This window comes from Hyperolius riggenbachi, chromosome 7, assembly GCF_040937935.1.
Source record: "Hyperolius riggenbachi isolate aHypRig1 chromosome 7, aHypRig1.pri, whole genome shotgun sequence".
NCBI lineage: Eukaryota > Metazoa > Chordata > Amphibia > Anura > Hyperoliidae > Hyperolius > Hyperolius riggenbachi.
In genome coordinates, this window is record NC_090652.1 from 128,569,587 (window position 1) to 128,590,491 (window position 20,905).

At 42.7% G+C, this 20,905-nt stretch overlaps 1 protein-coding gene across 2 annotated transcripts in view; it reads right to left on the reverse strand.

Annotated features, from left to right (window-relative positions):
• The window catches only part of C7H16orf89 (chromosome 7 C16orf89 homolog), a 55,717-nt gene that overhangs the window by 1,184 nt on the left and 33,628 nt on the right, over nt 1–20,905 (reverse strand). The window contains exons 4-7 of one of the 2 annotated variants that reach the window (XM_068246826.1): nt 18,410–18,527; nt 15,545–15,683; nt 12,579–12,683; nt 6,129–6,215 (exon numbers count right to left, since the gene is read on the reverse strand). In XM_068246826.1, coding sequence (XP_068102927.1) covers nt 6,129–6,215; nt 12,579–12,683; nt 15,545–15,683; nt 18,410–18,527 — 449 coding nt within the window. The remainder of the gene's footprint in view (nt 1–6,128; nt 6,216–12,578; nt 12,684–15,544; nt 15,684–18,409; nt 18,528–20,905) is intronic. The other variant, XM_068246828.1, reaches the window with a different exon arrangement.

Sequence of the window (20,905 nt, forward strand, 5' to 3'; positions counted from 1 at the left end):
ATTTCTCACCCTCTTTATGAAGAACTCTTTCCAGTTTTAGGCACGATGGGGCACTAGGCAAACATGAATTTAGTATGACACAAATCATTTCATGTACCAGGTCTGTGTGGATATAAGGTGACCTGTGCAAGTGGCATAAGAAAGGTTTACTTTGCCGTGGTTGGTGCCTGTCTTCTGTAACTTTTGTTGGATCAAGTTTGTACCCTTTCTTCTTTTAATCAGACTGAGCACATCCAAAGAAGACTGGCAGTGGTGAACGTTTACCCCTCAATCACTTTAAACGTTATGCTTTGCGTGCTGCACTATTTTTAAATTTTCCCTGACTTGCAACATCTTCCTTCCTCCAAGAAGTGGCATTAGGAGACTCCGGTCACATACAATGCACAGCACTGGTGGATAAAAGGTTGACACACAACAGGACACACGCATAAGGAAATGGGTGTGCAACCTTAATGCTGCCACACAGCAAAAGCTGAGCCATCACACAGGTCTTTATTTTCACAGTTCTGGTATTTTTCCCTTTTTGAATAATGGGAAAATATCAACTGTATGTCAGTCATATGGAACTGACCTACTTGAAAGACAAAGTCGCAGAAAATAAGATGGAATATCCCAGATAACTCAGTTCAACACCTTTAATACACACCTATTTTAATTGTATTTAGATATGCTTGAACACCTTCCTTCTTAAGGCAAATAATGATAAATGTGGAAAGCTGAGAATGAGAGCAATGTATAGCTGTATACCTCGGCCTTAGTTCACAGGTTCTTTTAGATGAACTAACTTGTTCTCAGTTCAGATCTGTGTTCGCTCACATTTTTTAGTGAAAAAGTCTATAAAACATCCCCACGGTGATTGTATTTTAAAAACTGCTTTAAAAATAATTTATTGTTCAAGTAAAAACACATACCTCCCAACATTTTGTGATAAGAAAGAGGGATGCTTCAAGACACGCCCATGCCACATCTCTAACCACTCCCCCACCACCCTGCGTCTTGCATATCTCAAAGGATTCAGAAGCAGCAAAAGATGTAGTTTTATCATTCAAACCTCACTGGTCCTTCTCTGTCATCAGTAGTTTAACTTTATTTTAACATTTGAAATTAAGAAATAAATTAATTTAAATGATAGGAATAAAGTTTAGAGTCTGTACATGAGTCCTGAAAGAGGGAAAAATGAGGAGGAAAGAGGGACAGAGGGATTGGGTTCCCAAAGAGGGACTGTCCCTCCAAAAGAGGGACACTTGGAAGCTATGAAAACACACACACATATACCGTATACTCTGGCGTATAAGACGACTGGGCGTATAAGACGACCCCCCAACTTTTCCAGTTAAAATATAGAGTTTGGGATATACTCGCCTTATAATAATCCCTCTTCCAATGCACACCAAATAAAAATTAAAAAAACATCATATACTGGTGCTATGCATGAGCAGATACTGGTTCTGTACTGTATGTGGTACCCAGTATATAACAGTATAATGTACAGGCGATTGACTGGTTGGATTGGTCAACTCTCCCTCTCCCTAAGTGGATTGGTCAGCTCTCCCTGTCTCCCTGGTTATCAGAGCGGTATGGAAGAATACAGTGCGCTGTGCCCATAAAACACACCTCTTTCACCCTTCTGGCCCACCCTTGTATCCTATTTACCTCCTTCTCTGCCTTTCAGATGTCGCACATGTGCGCCTGCGCTGCTTCACTACTGCCCTCAGCAGCGAGTTCTGAGAGTCGGTAACAGGATAGTGCGTGTTATCCGGCATCAATGACACCCAGCGTATAAGATGACCCCTGACTTGTGCCCTTCTCCCATAAACTCCTTGTAAAAACGAGGAACTGTGGGCACCCACCAATGTGGGGTTCCACCCCATGAGAATTGCCAACCCACACAGTCTATAACACTAATCCCCCTATGCAAAAGCAGGGTAGCACAGCCTCAAATAGGCTGTGGTAACTACACCATTTCATATGGAGGTAGGCCCTAAAGGGAAAGGGGGGCTTTGTATGGAATCGGAGGACCCTTTTACCATTTTTGATGGCATGGTGACCAGAGGGGTCCTCTGTTAACCACTGTATTAGCACTTCATTGGTTCTGTTTGTGTAATAATCACTTCTATGTTTGCTTTGAACAGTTATCATTAACAAACTGTTCTTTTCCCCTACTTAAACCTCTCTTGCACTACAGCTGTCCTAGGCAGGTTTTGGTGTTCCATATTAGTTGTTACGTGTAGAGTACATCAGAAAGCCCAATGTAAAACTTGGACTGGGCCCATATAGCTACGTAGCTATGCCCCTTGACAGAATTTATCTGGTCACTGTAAATGCCTGTAAAGAGCCATGTGTGGATGCAGGAGCAGCAATCAACACCTCCAAATGTGTGGCATCATTTGTGGCTGTACACTGTCCCCAGCTTAGTGCCTAGGTCAGGCATGGGCAAACTTGGTCCTCCAGCTGTTAAGGAACTACAAGCTGCACAATTCAGGAGTCTTACAGCCACAGTCATGACTCATAAAGGCAAATGCATTGTAGTGCTTGTAGTTCCTTAACAGCTGTAGGGCCAAGTCTGCCCATGCCTGGCCTAGGTAATCACGCCAGCACTAGGAATGACAATATGCAATCCCTCACCTTAAGGTGTCTATACATCAGGTGATGTATGGGCAGATTGACATGAGTCAGATCTCTCTCTGATTGAATATAATCAGAGATAGATCTGTTGCCTGCCCATACTCCACAGACCAATTTGGTGAACCAGAACTCCTAGGAGTGTGTAAGGGGCTACAATGGACCAAAAAGCCCTCTTACTAAAATGCTATGGAAAACAAAAGTTTGCTTTCTTAAAACAGAAAGTATTTGCGATAATTCAGGTTGGAGTGAGCTCGGAGATTTCTCCCAGTGCATCACCGCTGCAATATGCAAATCACCCATTGTTATCCATGTGAGGTAAACACACCTCCAGATCCACTGGAATGTAATGATGTTTCAGCTTGTTAATTTTACAGAGCCACACTAATCCAACACGCATACTGACTGTTTCAGACTGGTTGGTCTTCATCAGAGCATTTTAAACTAAGGGTAACTTGTTCCTGGTTCAACACAAACCTTTCTGTTACTGGCTGAAAAAACTCTATTAGGGCCCATTCACACTATGGGCTTGATTCACTAAACCGTGATAACTCGAATATCACACCTTATCAAAGATATCACACCTGGGGCTTGATTCACTAAACAGTGATAACTCAAATATCACACCTTATGAAAGATATCACACCTTGATCAAAGTTGACACACCTTATCAGAGTAGCATCGCGAGTATGATATCTTTGATGAGGTATGATATTTCAGTTATCACGATTTAGTAAAACAAGCCCTAGAAGCACTTTTCCGAGCGTTTTGCGATTGTGGAATGAAACGCTGTACATTGCGTTTTTATGCAATTCGAAGCACACCCATTGACTTTCTATGCACTTTCTGATGTCCTTGCAGATTGCAGTATACATTGCATTGCTGAAATCCGCTTTGCAGCGCACGAGTGCAGACAGGCCCTCACTGACTAACTATGCGGTTGATTCACAAAGCTTTTCTCCTGAATTAATATCATCTTACTTATTCATCACCTTAACTGTAAGGAGAGCTAATGCAAGAGATAAACAAATAAAGAGAGATAATTCATGAGATAATCAGAGGAGAAATAAATCATGAGTTAAGTCAAATAAGGAAGGATAAACCACGAGTTAAGTCAGTTAAGGAAATATACTGTATATCATGAGTTAAGTTAGATAAGGAGAGTTACTAAGTAAAGGTGAGATAGTTCATCAAAAAAGCTTAGGGAATCAGCCCCAAGGAGAGATAGAGGGTTGATTCATTGATGTGCGCTGCTCCAGCATAGCGAGTTAAAAAACAGCATGCAGCTGCAGCCGTGCTGCGTATCGCGTGTTCCTTATTTACATCCGCTGTTTACTACTTGACTAGGTTTTACTACAACCGCAACACTTCACTAGCGCGGCTGCTACTACATTAATTAACTTCAAAGGGTGTGGCAGTTAAAGGAGCGCTTGTAACCTAGTCAACAATTGTGTATCTAAGGAACGCACGCTACACAGCTTAGCCACACATAGGGGTTGATTCACTAAACCGTGCTAATGCATAGCATGGGCGTGTTTTATGTGCGCTAACAAAGTTTTTTGCGCGTTAACGTGGCACAACTATCTACATAATGCGCGCTGTGCCGTAATTATCGCTATCGGCATTACGCTGTACGCGCAAAAGAAACAAAACGTAGCAAATATCTCAATATATAAGAACAACAGCCAAATAGGATTCCATAAAGCAACAAATAGTACTAAACACAAAAAAAAAACCCTCATGCACAATGTCAACAATTAGGAATATTATATGATAAAGGATGAGAATTGGCTATTGGGTGCATGAAAAAGGTATCAAATTTTTTTTAAATTAATCTACATATAGAAAACATTAATTAATGAATAGAGAAAAAAAAACGTATAAAACCTCTTAATATCAAACGAGCTACAAAAGGGCACAACCATGATCGAATAATGAGGCTGCAGTCCCCAAACGTCTTATTTAGAGTCCAACTCTGCTGTAAAATGATCAATTGGTAACTGTGGCAAAAAAAAAAAAAATAACACGCACAAGCTAAAATTAACAAGTACAAAATAATTAACGTGCGCGTACATGCGCACTATTTCCTGATACGCGTGCTATAAAATAGCACGGTTTAGTGAATGAACCCCCTAGTGTGCAGAGCGTGCACAAGTTGTTTTTAAACTCGCGCTGCTAGAGCAGCACAGTTTGATGAATCAACCCCAAGTTAGTTCAGTTAGTTCAGGGAGCTGATGCACTTACTACCAGTAATATTGCCACACCTTGTGCACAGCAACTTTACCAGACATTAGTGCATCTGGCCCTATGAGAGATAAATCATGAGTTAAGTCAGTTAAAGGAAGATAAAGCATAAGTTAAAGCGGGATTGTCAATATAAAAATCACATTTCAACAGCAACTGGTCTTAGCGTATTAAGTGATAAAGATGCTAATCCTGCATTCAAAACTTTCAAAAAATGTTCTGCTGCTATGGTTTGGAGTTATCACATACTTAAAGGGAACCCGAGAGGAATGCATTTTTAAAATAGAAAAAGATTTTATACATACCTGGGGCTTCTTCCAGCCCCATAAGCCTGGATCGCTCCCACTCCGCCATCCTCCGCTTCCTGGATCCGCCGGTACCGGGCCCGTCACTTCCGGTGGACGCGGCCAATTGTCTGCATCACAGGGGCTCCCTCCATACCCGTACGCAGTAGGCAGCCACACGCGTAACTGTATGGAGGGAGCCCCCTGTGATGCGGAGAATTGGCCGCGTCCGCCGGCCGACTGGCGCCAATGACGGGACCCGGTATCGGCGGATCCAGGCAGCGGAGGACGGCGGCGTGGGTGCGTATGGGGCTGGAGGAAGCCCCATGTATGTATACTTGATCCTCTCTGGTTCCCTTTAAGGAGAACTGGCCCTTTAATAGTTAGTGCCAAACAGTTGCATGCTAGTGTTTTTTTTATCTATAATATATTACTCCTCTTCCCTTTATTTCCCCCTCCTTCTAATGACATAAGTCAGTGCACTTCCTAGTATAGATCTCAGTGGGAGTGTCTGAAGTCTCTGGGAGGAGGACTGGTAATGAATACACAATTAGCAAGAGGAGAAAAAAAGAGTGAGGGAGGAAATGATGTCAGGGGGTCAAGGGTAACCAATATGGAAAAACTGTTTAGAATAGGATTCTTTGCTTTTCCTTTATAAAATTCACAGGAATCATAACATGGACAGTGCAATACATCTGTTATGTAAGTAGAGGTAGTATTTATCTACTTATATATGTGGTTTTTATTTCTAGATTAGAATAGGTGTTACTTGTTCTTTTTAAGTCAGTTAAGTAGAGATAAAATATGGGCTAATAAGTAAGGTACTATAATTATTAGGATAAGTTTTATGAACCAACCCCCATGTGACAACAAATTCTCTCTGAAAGTTTTTTTTATTCGGAATTTTAAAAAATATATATTTTTGGGTTATTTATATAAAAAAAAGCCATTATAATTTTATAATGGCATTACACATACCTAAAAATATTCTTGCCCTTCTTTTTTCCATTTTACTTTTTTCCGGTTTACTTTGGTTTTCAGTTCTCACCAGATAATTATTATTTCCTAAATCAATAAAAAATAAAATTATAATATCTTTATATATCATTTTAATTTACAGTATAGAACAATATTTAAAGAGAACCTGAGATGGCCCAAAATAAATGTTTTATACATACCTGGGTCTTCCTCCAGCCCCCTTCAGACTTATTGGTACCTTGCCATCTTCTTCCACCTCCTGGTTCTTCCGCAATTCGGCCCGGTATTTTGCACGCTCCCCATTGCCGTGAGAGTTCTGTGCCTGTGCAGTACTTCTGCGCAGGCAAAGAATGTTCCTGGCTACAGGAGCATGACATGGGAGCGCACATGGCTGGACTGCACCTTAGCCGACTGGCTGGATTACTGGGCCGTTTGTAGAAGAATCAGGAGGCGGAGGAGGACGACTGCGAGAGACTGAAGGGTACTGAAGTGGCAGTGGCAGGATAGTGTACTGGTTAAGGAGTCCTGGGTTTGAATCTCGGCTTTTCCTGTTCAGTAAGCCAGCACCTATTCAGTAGGAGACCTTGGGCAAGACTCCCTAACACTGTTACTGCCTATAGAGCGTGCCCTAGTGGCTGCAACTATGGCACTTTGAGTCAGCCAGGAGAAAAGTGCGATATAAATGTTCTGTGTCTTGTCTGAAAGAAGCCCCAGATACATATAAAACTTTTATTTTGGGCCATCTCAGGTACACATCAAAGACAATGGGCTTGATTCCATGCCGAAATGGTGCTGAATGCGTGTGTTCGAGTTCCAAACCACGTATTGCTGAATTCAAACACCAACACTACTCCACAGAAAGCTAGAAAAATTCCTTTGGAATCCCAAGAGATCGAACACTAACCGAGAAATCGTATACCAGGGAAAATAAATTGCAGCACTGAGTCCAAGAAGGACAATCCCTCTAGGTATAAAATAGAGTATGGATGGTCACTCGTATGTAAAGGAACTATATAGTTAAAAAGAGTCCCAGTCGGGTCACTCTTCACATGAGATTCGGTGTGTATATAAACACTAGATAATACGTGGAGGTCTTTGCTGATCCCCCACACTGACAGATCTGCCAGGGTGGTGTAGCTATTCCACATACACCGAATCTGCAAAGATAGGGGCAGTTGTAATGATCCTGCTCAGTCAGTATCTGATAGTACTTCTGACCTGCAGTGATCAACATCCATATTACAACTGTCACTAAGAGCGCTGAGGTAGTAAAAGTGCACAGGTGCTATTTACATAGTGTTTGTATATTAGATATCTGACATGTTTCACCCTAACGATTTTATCAAAGAATTGCTGTACATATATACAATGAGTAATAAAAGTGCACCCTCCACCAACAAAATTCCCCCCAGCAGCAAGCCCCAGTCAGAGCTGAAGCACCCTGTTCGGTGCAAGTTTAAATACTGCTGATGATGGTCTGACCACCCTAAAGGGGTGTGTCAGCTCTTGTATAAACATACCGGTTCAGTGGTGGCGTGGTGGGGAGCATTCGGCTCCAAGGGTGGCGTCTGTATGCCCCCGAACAAGCGCTGCGTACACGGTGCGGCGAGAACAGTGACGTCGCCGCACCTCCGGTTTGCGGCGGTGTCACTTCCGGCCATGGCGTTCCCATGGTGACCGGGGACGCCGATTGGGGTAAACAAAGCATCCTATTGGTAGGACATCGGCGAGGGGACAGTGCGCTCCAACCATCTTTCAAACCACGCCGATCACACACATAAAAAATATTATGTACGCGCATAATCTATTACGCCAAATAGTACAGATACATCCGCATATCCAAACGCGCCCTCGATCTGGGCTGCATTGCGGATAGATATGTGGCAGTGTGTGGCCCCTCTTGCATACATATTGCAGCACAGTACCTATGTTCTAGAGTGCATACAATTGTGCACATATAGCATCCAGTAAGGTGACTAGTGTATATATATATATATATATATATATATATATATATATATATATATATATATATATATATATACATATGATACATGCCACTATAAACCCATACTGTATGAGTCATATGCGTAACGGTGCACGTAAAAGTGTGCCCTTTCTTAGGTAACATGGCACATATCACATAGGAAAAAGGTTACAAGTTGTAACATGCGTAGGCTTGCAAATATATGTCAAAAGCCACAGGACTGCATGAGGTCAAATCCACTGTATTTACATTTATAATACATAATAGAGAGTGATACAAATGTATGTACGTTCAATATATAGCAAACAATAGACAGACGTCATGATCATAAGAAACAGGCCAAATTGAAGTCCTCATTTAGACCGTTTGGGGCAATCGTGTCCAAACGATATATCCATTGGGACTCAATCTGGGTCAATTTCCTGTCCAGATTTCCTCCCCTAATATTCTTCTGCCAATGTTGTACCCCCCAAATTGAGATATCAAATCTCGACTGAGGGTGAACCAAATTCATGTGTCTAGCCACCGCTGTATCGTTTTTATGTTTGATGTCTCCTATGTGCTCCAACACTCTCTCTTTAAGTGCTCGTGTGGTCTTACCAATGTACAAAAGATCGCATTTACATCTCGCTGCGTATACCACCGCCTTTGTGTTGCAGGTAATAAATGACATAATTTCAAAAGACCTGCCGTTTCTTGGGGCTATGAATCTCTTCACTGTGGGCATGTATTTACATGCTTTACACTTTCCACAGTGGAAGGACCCATGTGGTCTAGTGGGTAGCCACGTCTTTGATTGTGTTGGAGTTTTAAGCCCCATCTACACCATGGGACATTGTAGCGATCCGGCGGCTCGATTAGCCGCCGGATCGCCTCTTCCGCGTGCCCGCCGCGTCCCCGCTCGCCGCGCATGCGCCGCATTCGATTCCCCGCTCGTGCCCGCTCGTCCCCGCCGGCGCCGCTTATCTCCCGCACGATTCCCTGCCATTGTCCCCTCGCGGGGATCGATCAGGGAATCGGCGGAGCGGAGATCCGTCCTGTCGGATCTTATCAATCGAGCTGCATCAGCGGCTCGATTGATAGGGAGCATCGCGGCCGCATCTACGCGTGTAGATGCGGCTTTAGAGAATGTGCTATGCACCAATATGTCCTTTAGATTCGGTGCCCTTCTGTATGTAATGTACAGATTAGGGGTGAGAAATCTGGACAGATCCCTGTCCTTGGTAAGGATTGGCCAGTAGTGTTTCACTATTTCAAACACAGTGTGTGAATGCTCAGTGTACGTTCCCACAAGCCGTGGTGGCACACGTTGGGGTTCACTCTTGGCCACATCCAGTCGTTTAGTCACTGAAGCATTAATAAAAGTCTGCTGCCTGGGGGTCAGTTTAGCACGATCGTATGCATTTTTAATGACCTCCTCTGGGAAGCCTCTTCGCAGAAATCTCTGAGTTAACAATTTGCTTTCTTTCTCAACCGCTTGTTCATTCGAACAGTTTCTGCGAGCCGTAATATGGATGTTGATCACTGCAGGTCAGAAGTACTATCAGATACTGACTGAGCAGGATCATTACAACTGCCCCTATCTTTGCAGATTCGGTGTATGTGGAATAGCTACACCACCCTGGCAGATCTGTCAGTGTGGGGGATCAGCAAAGACCTCCACGTATTATCTAGTGTTTATATACACACCGAATCTCATGTGAAGAGTGACCCGACTGGGACTCTTTTTAACTATATAGTTCCTTTACATACGAGTGACCATACTCTATTTTATACCTAGAGGGATTGTCCTTCTTGGACTCAGTGCTGCGAATCCCAAGAGATGATGTGAGGCACCAATGCAGTGGGGTGACATAGCCCCTCCCCCTTGTTTTACGAGTTCCAACCCCACAGCAGAGTGGGTAGTTGTCCCTCAAATGAAGAAGCAGCATAATGCCTACTCTGTTTCTAGAACTTTGTCCCAACCAGTGGTGGGCATGAGTGCTCTTTAAGCAAATTCCCATGCCTATTGGGAAGCCTGATCGAAGAAATAATCGTCTATGGTATGATCAGATTCATTCAGATAAACACCCACACCCTGGCTAATGAGTATAAGAGACCCCATACATACTATCCAAGTGTGTAAAAGTGAAGAGTCAACAAAACATACAGATGGTTGTAATATTTTATTCTGAGGTGATTTAAAGGGAGTCTGATGCAAAAAAAAAAAATATATGACCCAAAGCCTTCCCTCTCCTTAGGCGAGTATCTGTTTTTTTTCTTAATGCTTCAGACTTCCTGTAAGATTATTCTCTTGATTCCTCACCTTCATTAGTAGTCTTTATTGCATCATGGTTTCTTTCTTGTTGATAGAAGTCTTCACCACATGTTGCTTGCAATCTTCTATCTTGCTATTTGTCCTGATGTATATTGATTGAGCTTTTTTTGCTCAACTAACAAACTGATGGCTCTTTCCCTGTTTACAGACTCAGCCTGGCCATGAGTTGGTGAGACAGGGCCAAGTCTATAAATAAAGAAGGAGTCAGCAGCAGCAGCCTGTTAGTAGAACAGAGGAGCTCAAAGAGAATGGCTCTACTCTTAGGATCCTCAAGCAACAAAAGAAGACTGCAAACAATATGTGGTGAAGACATTAAAGAGACTCCGTAACAAAAATTGTATCCTGTTTTTTATCATCCTACAAGTTCCAAAAGCTATTCTAATGTGTTATGGCTTACTGCAGCACGTTCTACTATCACCATCTCTGTAATAAATCAACTTATCTCTCTCTTGTCAGACTTGTCAGCCTGTGTCTGGAAGGCTGCCAAGTTCTTCAGTGTTGTGGTTCTGTGATGCATCTCCCCCCTCCAGGCCCCTCTCTGCACACTGCCTGTGTATTATTTAGATTAGGGCAGCTTCTCTCTTCTCTCTTATCTTTTACAAGCTGGATAAATCCTCCTCGGAGCTGGCTGGGCTTTCACATACTGAGGAATTACATACAGGCAGAGCTGTCTGCACTCTGCAGGAAGAAACAGCCTGACACTTCAGTGGAAGATAGCTGCAGGGGGAAAGAAACACACAAATGATCTCTTGAGATTCAAAAGGAAGGGTGTATACAGCCTGCTTGTGTATGAATGTATTTTCTATGTGTGGACATACTGTACATCAACCTACTTCCTGTTTTGGTGGCCATTTTGTTTGTTTATAAACAAACTTTTTAAAACTGTTTTTCACCACTTTTAATGCGGCGAGGAGCGGCAAAATTGTGACAGAGGGTAATAGGAGATGTCCCCTAACGCACTGGTATGTTTACTTTTGTGCGATTTTAACAATACAGATTCTCTTTAAAGGAACCATGATGTAATCAAAGCTGCTAATAAAGACAGATGTCCTGGAGAAATATCCTGAATACTTTAGAATAAAATATTACAACCATTGGTGTGGTATTGTCTATTAACATTTGTAAACTGTGTATGTGGACTCTTTGTCCTGAGTTTTCTTCCAGAAGATAATTGTCATCTTCTGGATGGTTTTAATGTTTAAGGGCTCTGCCTCTGACACGGGAGACCAGGGTTCGAATCTCGGCTCTGCCTGTTCAGAAAGGCAGCACCTATTCAGCAGGAGACCTTAGGCAAGTCTCCCTAACACTGCTATTGCCTATAGAGCGCGTCCTATTGGCTGCAGCCCTGGCGCTTTGAGTCCGCCAGGAGAAAAGCGCTATATAAGTGTTTGTCTTTGTCATCTTATCTAAAGAATAACTTTTAGCAATTAGCAAAAATACTTAAAAGTAGGCTAAAAAGTAAATCAAAAATTTTTTGAATTTTGATACATGATGGAAGCTTTGAAGCTCTGTTCACAGTGTTCAGTTGTGTTGCAGAATAATTCTGCATGTCAACTCACTGCCCATACAATTCTATGCACCTGTTCACAGTACTGCATTGTAACTGATCATGTTTTTCTAACTCGCTGCATGCAGTCTTAGTATTAAAGTCTATGTCCAGTCTCCATTGCATTTCACACTCATTATAATGCGTGCATTATGCAACTGACCACTGTGAACCTAGCCTCAATGTATTTTATTGGTAAGGTTTGAATTTAGATCCACTTGGAGAAAAGTCACAAACCTATTTGTCATAAATGATATTATCTAGCAAACGTTTTCCATATTCTCATATCTTAAAGACAAATAAAAACGGGAACATATATTTATAGTAAAGCTTTGCGATTTGTGGTTGAAAAAGGAATAAAGACTGTTGGACCTGAAATATAAAAGCTTACATTATATTTGCAATTTTTTTTGATTCCCAGAGGAAGGTGTAATAAAGTGTCAGAAGATATATGGACATTTATATTCAGGTTTGACACTTTGACTTTGGGTGACCAAGGAATATACAGTAGTTTTATCACATAACATTATTTATGAATATCTAAAATGTGCGCTGTTGCATTTATTTGTTTTATCACTCATGCATTGTTATTTACTGTACCTATATTACCAAAGCAACCAGTCTTGGGGTCTTGCCAGCTGATAATTTTGTTCATCCATTTTAATTTGAAGAAATCTGAGAAACCACTTAAGCCACAGAGTAATACTAGAAAGTAAAAACAAAACATTAACAAACGGCCCATACTCACGGGCAGCAAATGTTGCCTGTCGCCAGCACACGTGAGCGTGTGGGCGACAGGCCGGCGACAGCTCCTCGCCAGGTCCCTCCGCATACACACGCGGAAGAGGGACCAGCGGCATGACGGAAGCTGTCGCCGACGTTCCTCCTCCCCCCGCCGGAAGCTCGCCGGAAGCTCTGTGTACCTCAATGGAGGTTGCTGTCGCTAGTCCGCATACTCACGCGGACTCGCGACAGCTGCGGCGGAGTTGCGGCGGCGACTGTCGCCAGACGATTGAACTTTTAAATCGCCTGGCGACATCAGCGACGGGCGACAGTTCGGGGTGCGCGCCCGTTGCGGGCGACAGTTCGGGGTGCGCGCGGCCCATACTCACGGGCGACCTGTCGCCGCAACACGCGCGCGCCGCGTGTTGAGGCGACAAAAGTCCCTCGTGAGTATGGGCCATAACACATGTCCTCTACAAGTCTCTACAGACTAGAGATCATCAAAGGTCAAAAGTGATCCTAGTAAACTGTCCTTGATTTATTGTAAAATGTTCACTATTAGGTAGCAAGGATTCACAATCCTTTCTTGACTTGGACCATGACTTGTTATGTGGAAAGGTTGGTTGATTAGTGCATGTGAGATTTTAGCCCTATACACACACTTGCAGTGTAAACATTTTAAAAATATTTTAGGCTTTCCTAAATTATTATTTGAAAAAGTTCTTAGTGGAGTTGTATGTATATGTGCATAAGAGTGCACTCATATAACTGCTTATTCACTTACTTTTCAGCAATCCTTGTTATAACCTAATATGATCCAATATTCAATATGAAGATTGGAAACTATGAAGTGTTCACACTGAGGGCCATTGCACTCCAATTGCTGATCGCCAGTGATCGGCAAAGTGCTAGAAACAGTGTCAACCTATGAGGGTGTTCTCACAGCAGTATTTCGATTTTTAAAAAATCCTCATGTTGCTGCATGTACCATTTTTTAAGAGGGATTCTGCTTAAAGTAATGTGCAAAAATGCACATTCCTTTAAAAATCACATTGCAAAATCCCAATCACTAAGCGCTTAAAAGTAGTTTATTTTAATAAACTGATTTATTGTAATACTATTTAGCTTCAAACGTTTTTAAAGTGTAAATGAGATGAAATTTACTAAAGGTTTTAAACTTACCTGGGGCTCCCTTCAGCCCCGTTATGCCATTGGCTCCCTCGCTGTCTTCTCGAGCTGCTCCGATCATCTGCTGACCAGCCCGATCTCTCCCTCTAGTTGGCTCAGTCGTGCTGTACTGTGCTTGCATAGCACAGGCCCGTGCAAACACCCCCATCACTTGAAGCATTCTGTTCTTGAGCAAAGAGCACTCCTGGCAACGGGAGCATGATGGGGGCGTGCACAATTGGCCATGCCGCGCATGCACAGTACTTCGGGACTGACGGCAACTTGAGGAAGAGACAGGCCAGCTAGCAGATGATCGGAGCGGCACGGTAGGACAAAAAGGGAGCCAGTGGCCTAAAGGGGTGCTAAAGGAAGCCCAAGGTAAATATAGATGCTTTAGTAAATTTCATCTGATATTGTGTTGAACCCCCCCCCCCCCCCCAAGAAACTTTTGAATACGTACTCCTGGCAGTTTCCTGTCTGGGAACCTTGCTGCATTGTGGGAAATAGCTGTTTACAGCTGTTTCCAACTGCCAAAAAAACATGCAGCAGCTACATCACCTGTCACCATGTAATAAATGTCAGAATGTAAATTAGGGATTTAAAAGATTTTACGCTGGGCAAACACTGACTAAATCATTTATGCATAATTATTGTAAAAATGAAGCACTTTTTTTATTACATTATTTTCACTGGAGTTCCTCTTTAAACAAAATCCTGCAATTTAACTTAAAACTTATGTTTGTGATTGAATTACTACGTGTGTAGGAGCACACATTTGTATTTATTTTAAAATTGATTTTTTTTCTATGTTAATGTTATTTATATTTGCTTCATTATTTTTTTTTTTTTTTACAGTTCTGTCATTTTGTTATTGTTGCTATACTGTACAGACTATATACTGATTTTGTTTCATGTCTCCCTTTTAATGTTTTTCTTGTAATACTATTGTCTATATCAGCCATTCTCAGCTGGGGTTCTTTGCAATCCTAGGGTTCAGTGCCACCCCTTCAGACCCTATTACTACTATGAGGACAACACATATAATTTATTATCTTATAAGTATATTTTCAGCTCAGGTTTACTAAGCACTGGTGAGTAGGGATGAACTTCCGATTTCCACAGAATTCCGATTTCAGAGTTTCCATCGGAAATCGACTTTTTTCCCCAGAAATTGCTATATGGGAAGTGGTAGGCGGAAACTGGTATTCCGCGGCAATAACGCATTACCTAGACTTAGCAAGTTTAGGCCAGTCACAAGATTTGGGAGTATTGGACCAATCAGAGAATCAGTATTGTGCTGCGGAAATCAGATTACCGTAGAAATTCTAGGCCTATCAGAAGACTCAGAAGTATTAGACCAATAAGAGAATGCAGAAGTTTAATGCGTTTGCCAATTGGAAATGCAAGTTACGCATAATAGTGTGTATCTACTAAAAAAAATGTTCTGCTTTTTTTATTTTTACAATTAATCAACCTTATTGACAAAAATGAAAACGGCATTTCCGACCATCCGTACTGCTGAGTATTTCAGCCAATCAGTGTCTGTTAAAGTAAATCTATTTTACATATACATGAAAATTTCAATATCAATATCATAAAAAATGTATAAACACATCGCGAAACAAACATTTTAATACATTTTGTAGCATGATAGTTTAAAACTAAACAGCTCTTACTGTTTTCCATAAATAGATCCCGATCCTCCAAGGGGTATCCGTTGCTTTCTATTTCTACATTCCTTTCCATAATATTTGCACAAAATACATTCATGTAATAGGGGGCATCCTTTACGAACAGATCATTTGTGCATCCTTTCTGTTGTAGAAATAACAGAAGGATTCATATACTGTAATTAACACTGATGACATAATGCACATAAGAGTCAAATGAAAATCCATTTAGTTAAAAAGGCACTATGGTGAAAATTTTTTACATTTAAAATATGTGCAAACAGACAAATAAGAAGTACTTTTTTCCCCAGAGTAAGATGAGCCATAAATTACATTTCTCCTATGTTGCTGTCACTTACAGTAGGTAGTAAAAATCTGACAGAAGTGACAGGTTTTGAACTAGTCCATCTCTTCATAGGGGATTCTCAGCAAGGCTTTTATTCTTTATAAAGATATTCCCTAAAAAGGATTTAAACAATGATGCTGGTCAGCTTTCCTGCTCGCTACACAGTTTTTTGGCAGTTAGACAGAGCAACTGCCATTCACTAAGTGCTTTTGAAAATAAATAAATCCATGAGAATCCCCCATGAAGCAATGGACTAGTCCAAAACCTGTCGCTTCTGTCAGATTTCTATTACCGTTTTTCATTTTCATAGGAGAAAAGTAATTTATGGCCCATTTTACTTTGGCAAAAATGTACTTCTTATTTGTATATGTTTGCATATATTTTAAATTTCCGTTTTTCGCAATAGTGCCCCTTTAAGCAAAAGAATCTCTCTTTCGCTATAGAAGTATATATATCTTGATATAGCTAAAGTTTTATAGTGACTGCGTTTTTTTAATCTCTATCTTGTGTTTTTCAGCCCTGGTGACCAGTGGCAGCTTTAGCTTCAAACTTTTTGTGAAGCTGTGAGAAAACGCGGAAAAGCCGCCGCGTGTGCTCAGAACAAGGCGGCTGATTCCGCACCTAACGCGGCGGTTTGCACGTATAGGCCTACATCTGCTAGTATGGCTGAACGCGGAGAAACCGCCGCATGCCCTGATAGCGGTGCGGCTGGTTCCGCGTCCAGCGCGCCGGGTGGTACACAACACATGTCTGGTGTGGCTGGGACTGATAGTCCACACAGGTTCAGAAGGACGCGCGCGTGCGCTGGGAGGCAGAACTTTTATGACAGCCAGAAGGGAGTCAGCTGACCAAGCCTTTACTGCCTAATATCACCTGCCCAGCAGGTGCATTACTCAAAGTATTACTGTTACATCTAACACTTACATACCTATAGGTGTCCAGAGGTTAGCAATATATCTGATTATCGGTGATACTGCAGATCATCAATAATCGGGTATATATCTGCATTCTTGGTGATACTGCAGATCACCAATAATCAGATTCTCTCTGCGTGCTGACACCAATCGTTACAGAAGCACTATGGCTAGCTGGTAGCACCACTGTGGCACATGACAAGAAAAATATACATCCAGCAATAATCTATTAAGGTATGTAAAGTATCATCAACAGATATCACATGACATGCACCATGCGGCCTCGTATAATTTCAGTAGGGTTTTGGGGATAGAGTTACTGTGGCCGCAACTGTCCAATTTAGCAAAGGAATATTTTGGAAGCCTAATGTCCTACAAGGCAGCAATTAATGGGATGGAAAAACTGCAGCTGAGCAGCATTATCTATCACCCCTTTGCCCACAGTCAGAGATAGGTTAAAACAGAGCCACAAGAAGAGCAATTAATTTGCCAATTTACCAGTTAGTGTGCCCAAGTAAGTTGGAAAATCTCAGTGGGCAGTGGGAGATTGCAAATCATTATCCTGCCAGAGAGGCAGCGTGTCTTTTATCTGCAGGCCACACTAATGTTATCAGTCAGCTTTGTGGCCCCAGATACCAGAATTAAGCAGCTGGGCTCCCCAGATATCTGAATTAAATACACAATATGCCCCCAGATATATAAATTAAGCAGTCACATCATAGCTCCAGGTAAAATAGTCAAGTAGCCATGTGCCTCAAGATAAAAGAATTAGGCTCAATATGCAGAAATTAAATAGCCTTGTGTCTCCAGATACAGAAATTAAGTAGCAAACTAGTCATGTTCCCCAAGATAAAATATTCAAGTAGTCATGTGCCCCTAGATATCAGTATTAGCTAGTTAGATTGCCCCCAGCCTCTCACTTAGCAGTATAGGTAGCCCTGTTAGTCCCAAATAGCAGTATTAGGGGGCCACATATGACTCCCCCCATTTCAGGTAACCAGTTGTGCCACTAATTAGTATGATATGGTCATTAGATGTTTACCTCAAATGATATTAGGTAGTCAGATGTGCCACAAATAGTATTATACAGACAGATGTGTCCTACAATAGTATTAGGTGCAGTTCAGAATTAGGTAACCTCAGTAATAAGTAGCCAGAGGTGCCCCAAAGTATTAGGTAGTCAGATACAGCCACCCCAGTATTAGCCAGATTTACACCTCTTGCATTATGCTGCCAGAGGTGCCCCAGTATTATATACACATAGCAGATGTACCCTTAGTATAAGGAGCCCCCCTCCAGTATGGGTAGCAGATGTGAGTGAGGTGTGAGTGTTAGGTAGACCCCCAGCATAGCTAGCAGATATGCCCTCCCGCCCTCCCCCCAAATATAGGTAGCCAGATGTATTCCTGGTATTAGGAAGTAACCCAGCTCAGCAGGATAAGACGGATGCTTTTGCATAAAAAATTGCATAATTCCGCATCAACTCAGGATTATTTGCCTCTAATTGACAATCCCTACCTGTAATGTATTCTGATGCCGTATTATCCATATATTGTGATCACCTAGTTTGGCAAATGCTGTCTGTCTCTGACCAGCCTTTGCTATACATACCCCTTTTCCAAAAATGAAATACAACAGCTGGTGTGACAGCGAGTAGCCACTACATCCTAGTTGTGTCATCTTCTCCCGACAACGGGTGCTGACAAAACATGGTCCCTTTTCTTCTGTTCTGATGCAGAAATAAACAATGAATGTAAACATGTTACAATAGTTGAGACTTCTTTTACACTTGTGAGGTGCGGTGACCCCATGGCATGGCAGCCTGCTATGGGATCACCGCACGAATCAGTAGTTTAAATGACCCTGCGGCAGAATGCACTGACAGGGTCATATGCATTGGCCCGCCCTGTTTAATGATGTACTCCCTGCTGGACAGCATGCGTGCCGTGCCACACCATTCACACTCACTGCATCGCCATAGACCCGCATTACTGTATAATCCATGCGATAGGCACAGATCATGGGGTATCGCATGGATGACCTTTCAGCGGCTATGTGGAGAATTTACTACTTCGGCACATCACGTAAGGATGAAGGTCTCCATTGACTTTCAATGACTTAGCGCCCTCTTGCAGTAAAATAGCTTACTGCAATGCCATAAAGGGGCCTAAAGAAATAAGGCCAGAGTGTTACCTAGAGGGGCTGATACTGGAACTCCTTACCTCAACATATCAGGACAGCTCCATCCCTGGACGTGTTTAAATCCAGACTGAAAACTCACCTCTTCAGTTTGGCATTTGCAGAAATATAATTTTTGTGTTAATACTTCATACTACTACCAATTACTGAATCTGAGAGCGCCTAATCGCTTTGAGTCCTATGGGAGAAAAGCGCTATAGAAATGTTATTGTATTGTATTGTACTATCAGAACTCAAATAGTTTGGTCACATATTGAGAAGACCAGATTCTCTGAAGAAATCTTTGATGCTTGGACAATTAAGGGCAAAAGAAGAAGAGGACTACAAAGGCTAACATGGATAGACAGAATACTGTATGTGAAGCTATGAACATACCTATGCAACAGCTGAAAGAAGCAGTGATTGACAGACACATCTGGTGTGCAAAAGTACATATGGCCACAAAAAGTCGGAGTCCACTAAATAAATGAAGAGGAAGATCCATTCAGTCTATATACTGTATAAAATTACCTCTTAAAGGGAACCAGAGAGGAATGCTTTTTTAAAATAGAAAAAGATTTTATAGATACCTGGGGCTTCTTCCAGCCCCATAAGCCTGGATCACTCCCACGCCGCCATCCTCCGCTTCCTGGATCCGCCGGTACCAGGCCCGTCACTTCCGGCGGACGCGGCCAATTGTCCGCATCACAGGGCCTCCCTCCGTACCTGTACGCACGCGGCTGTGCATTAGGCAGCCACACACATAACTGTATAGAGGGAGCCCCCGGTGATGCGGAGAATTGGCCGCGTCCGCCGGCCGACAGGCGGTAATGATGGGACCCGGTATCGGCGGTTCCAGGCAGCGGAGGATGGCGGCGTGGGAGCGATCCGTGCGTATGGGGCTGGAGGAAGCCCCAGGTATGTATACTTGATCCTCTCTGGTTCCCTTTAAGGTAAGTAAACTTGTACAAAGGTGAGAAATGTGGAATTTTAATGTGACACTTCTGTCTGGGTGAAACCAATTGTAGACCACTTTTGCATTGAAATCATTAAAAGGAACCTGAGATGTGAGACCTATGGAAGCTGCCATATTTATTTCCTTTTAATCAATACCAGTTGCCTGGCAGTCCTGCTGATCTTTCTGGTCAGTAGGGTCTAAATCACACACCTGAAACAAGCATGCAGCTAATCTTGTCAGATTTGACATAAACATCTGGTCTGTATGCTTGTTCAGGGTCTATGGCTTAAAGTAATGAAGGCAGAGGATCAGCAGGACATCCAAGCAATGTACAGTATTTAACAGGAAATTAACATGTTCGCCTCCATATCCCTCTCACCTCGGGCTCCTCTTAAATAATTTGCAGAACAAAGACAAGTTTCAGTGTCGTGGCAAGGTAAGGGGAAAAACAAAGCAAGATGTTACCTTTCAAAAGAGTGGTTTTACAAGGTGATGCCAAATGAGGATAAAAATCTCTGATCATGAATGGATTACACACTTGTCACTAAGAATTAACCACTTCCGGATACCGGGTGGTTTGGCTGATCTGTGCTGCGGGGGCTCTTCAGCCCGCAGCACAGATCAGAAATCAGGCAGGGCGATCAGACCTCCCCCCTTTTTTCCCCACTAGGGGGATGTCCTGCTGGGGGGGTCTGATCGCCGCCGCGCTGCTGTGCCTAGCAGGGGGGGCTCCTCAAAGCCCCCCTCCGCAGAACTAGTCCTCCCTCTGCCTCCTTCCCTCCCTCTCCCGTCCCCTGTGTGCGGCGCAGGACGGAAAGCCGTCCTGCGCCGGATAGGATAGGCTTTAGCCTATCAGATGCCGGCGATCCCCGGCCAATCAGAGGCCGGGGATCGCCGATCTCCTCTACGGCGCTGCTGTTGCGCAGCGCCGTATATATGTAAACACCGGGGAAGATCTTCCCCGCGTGTTT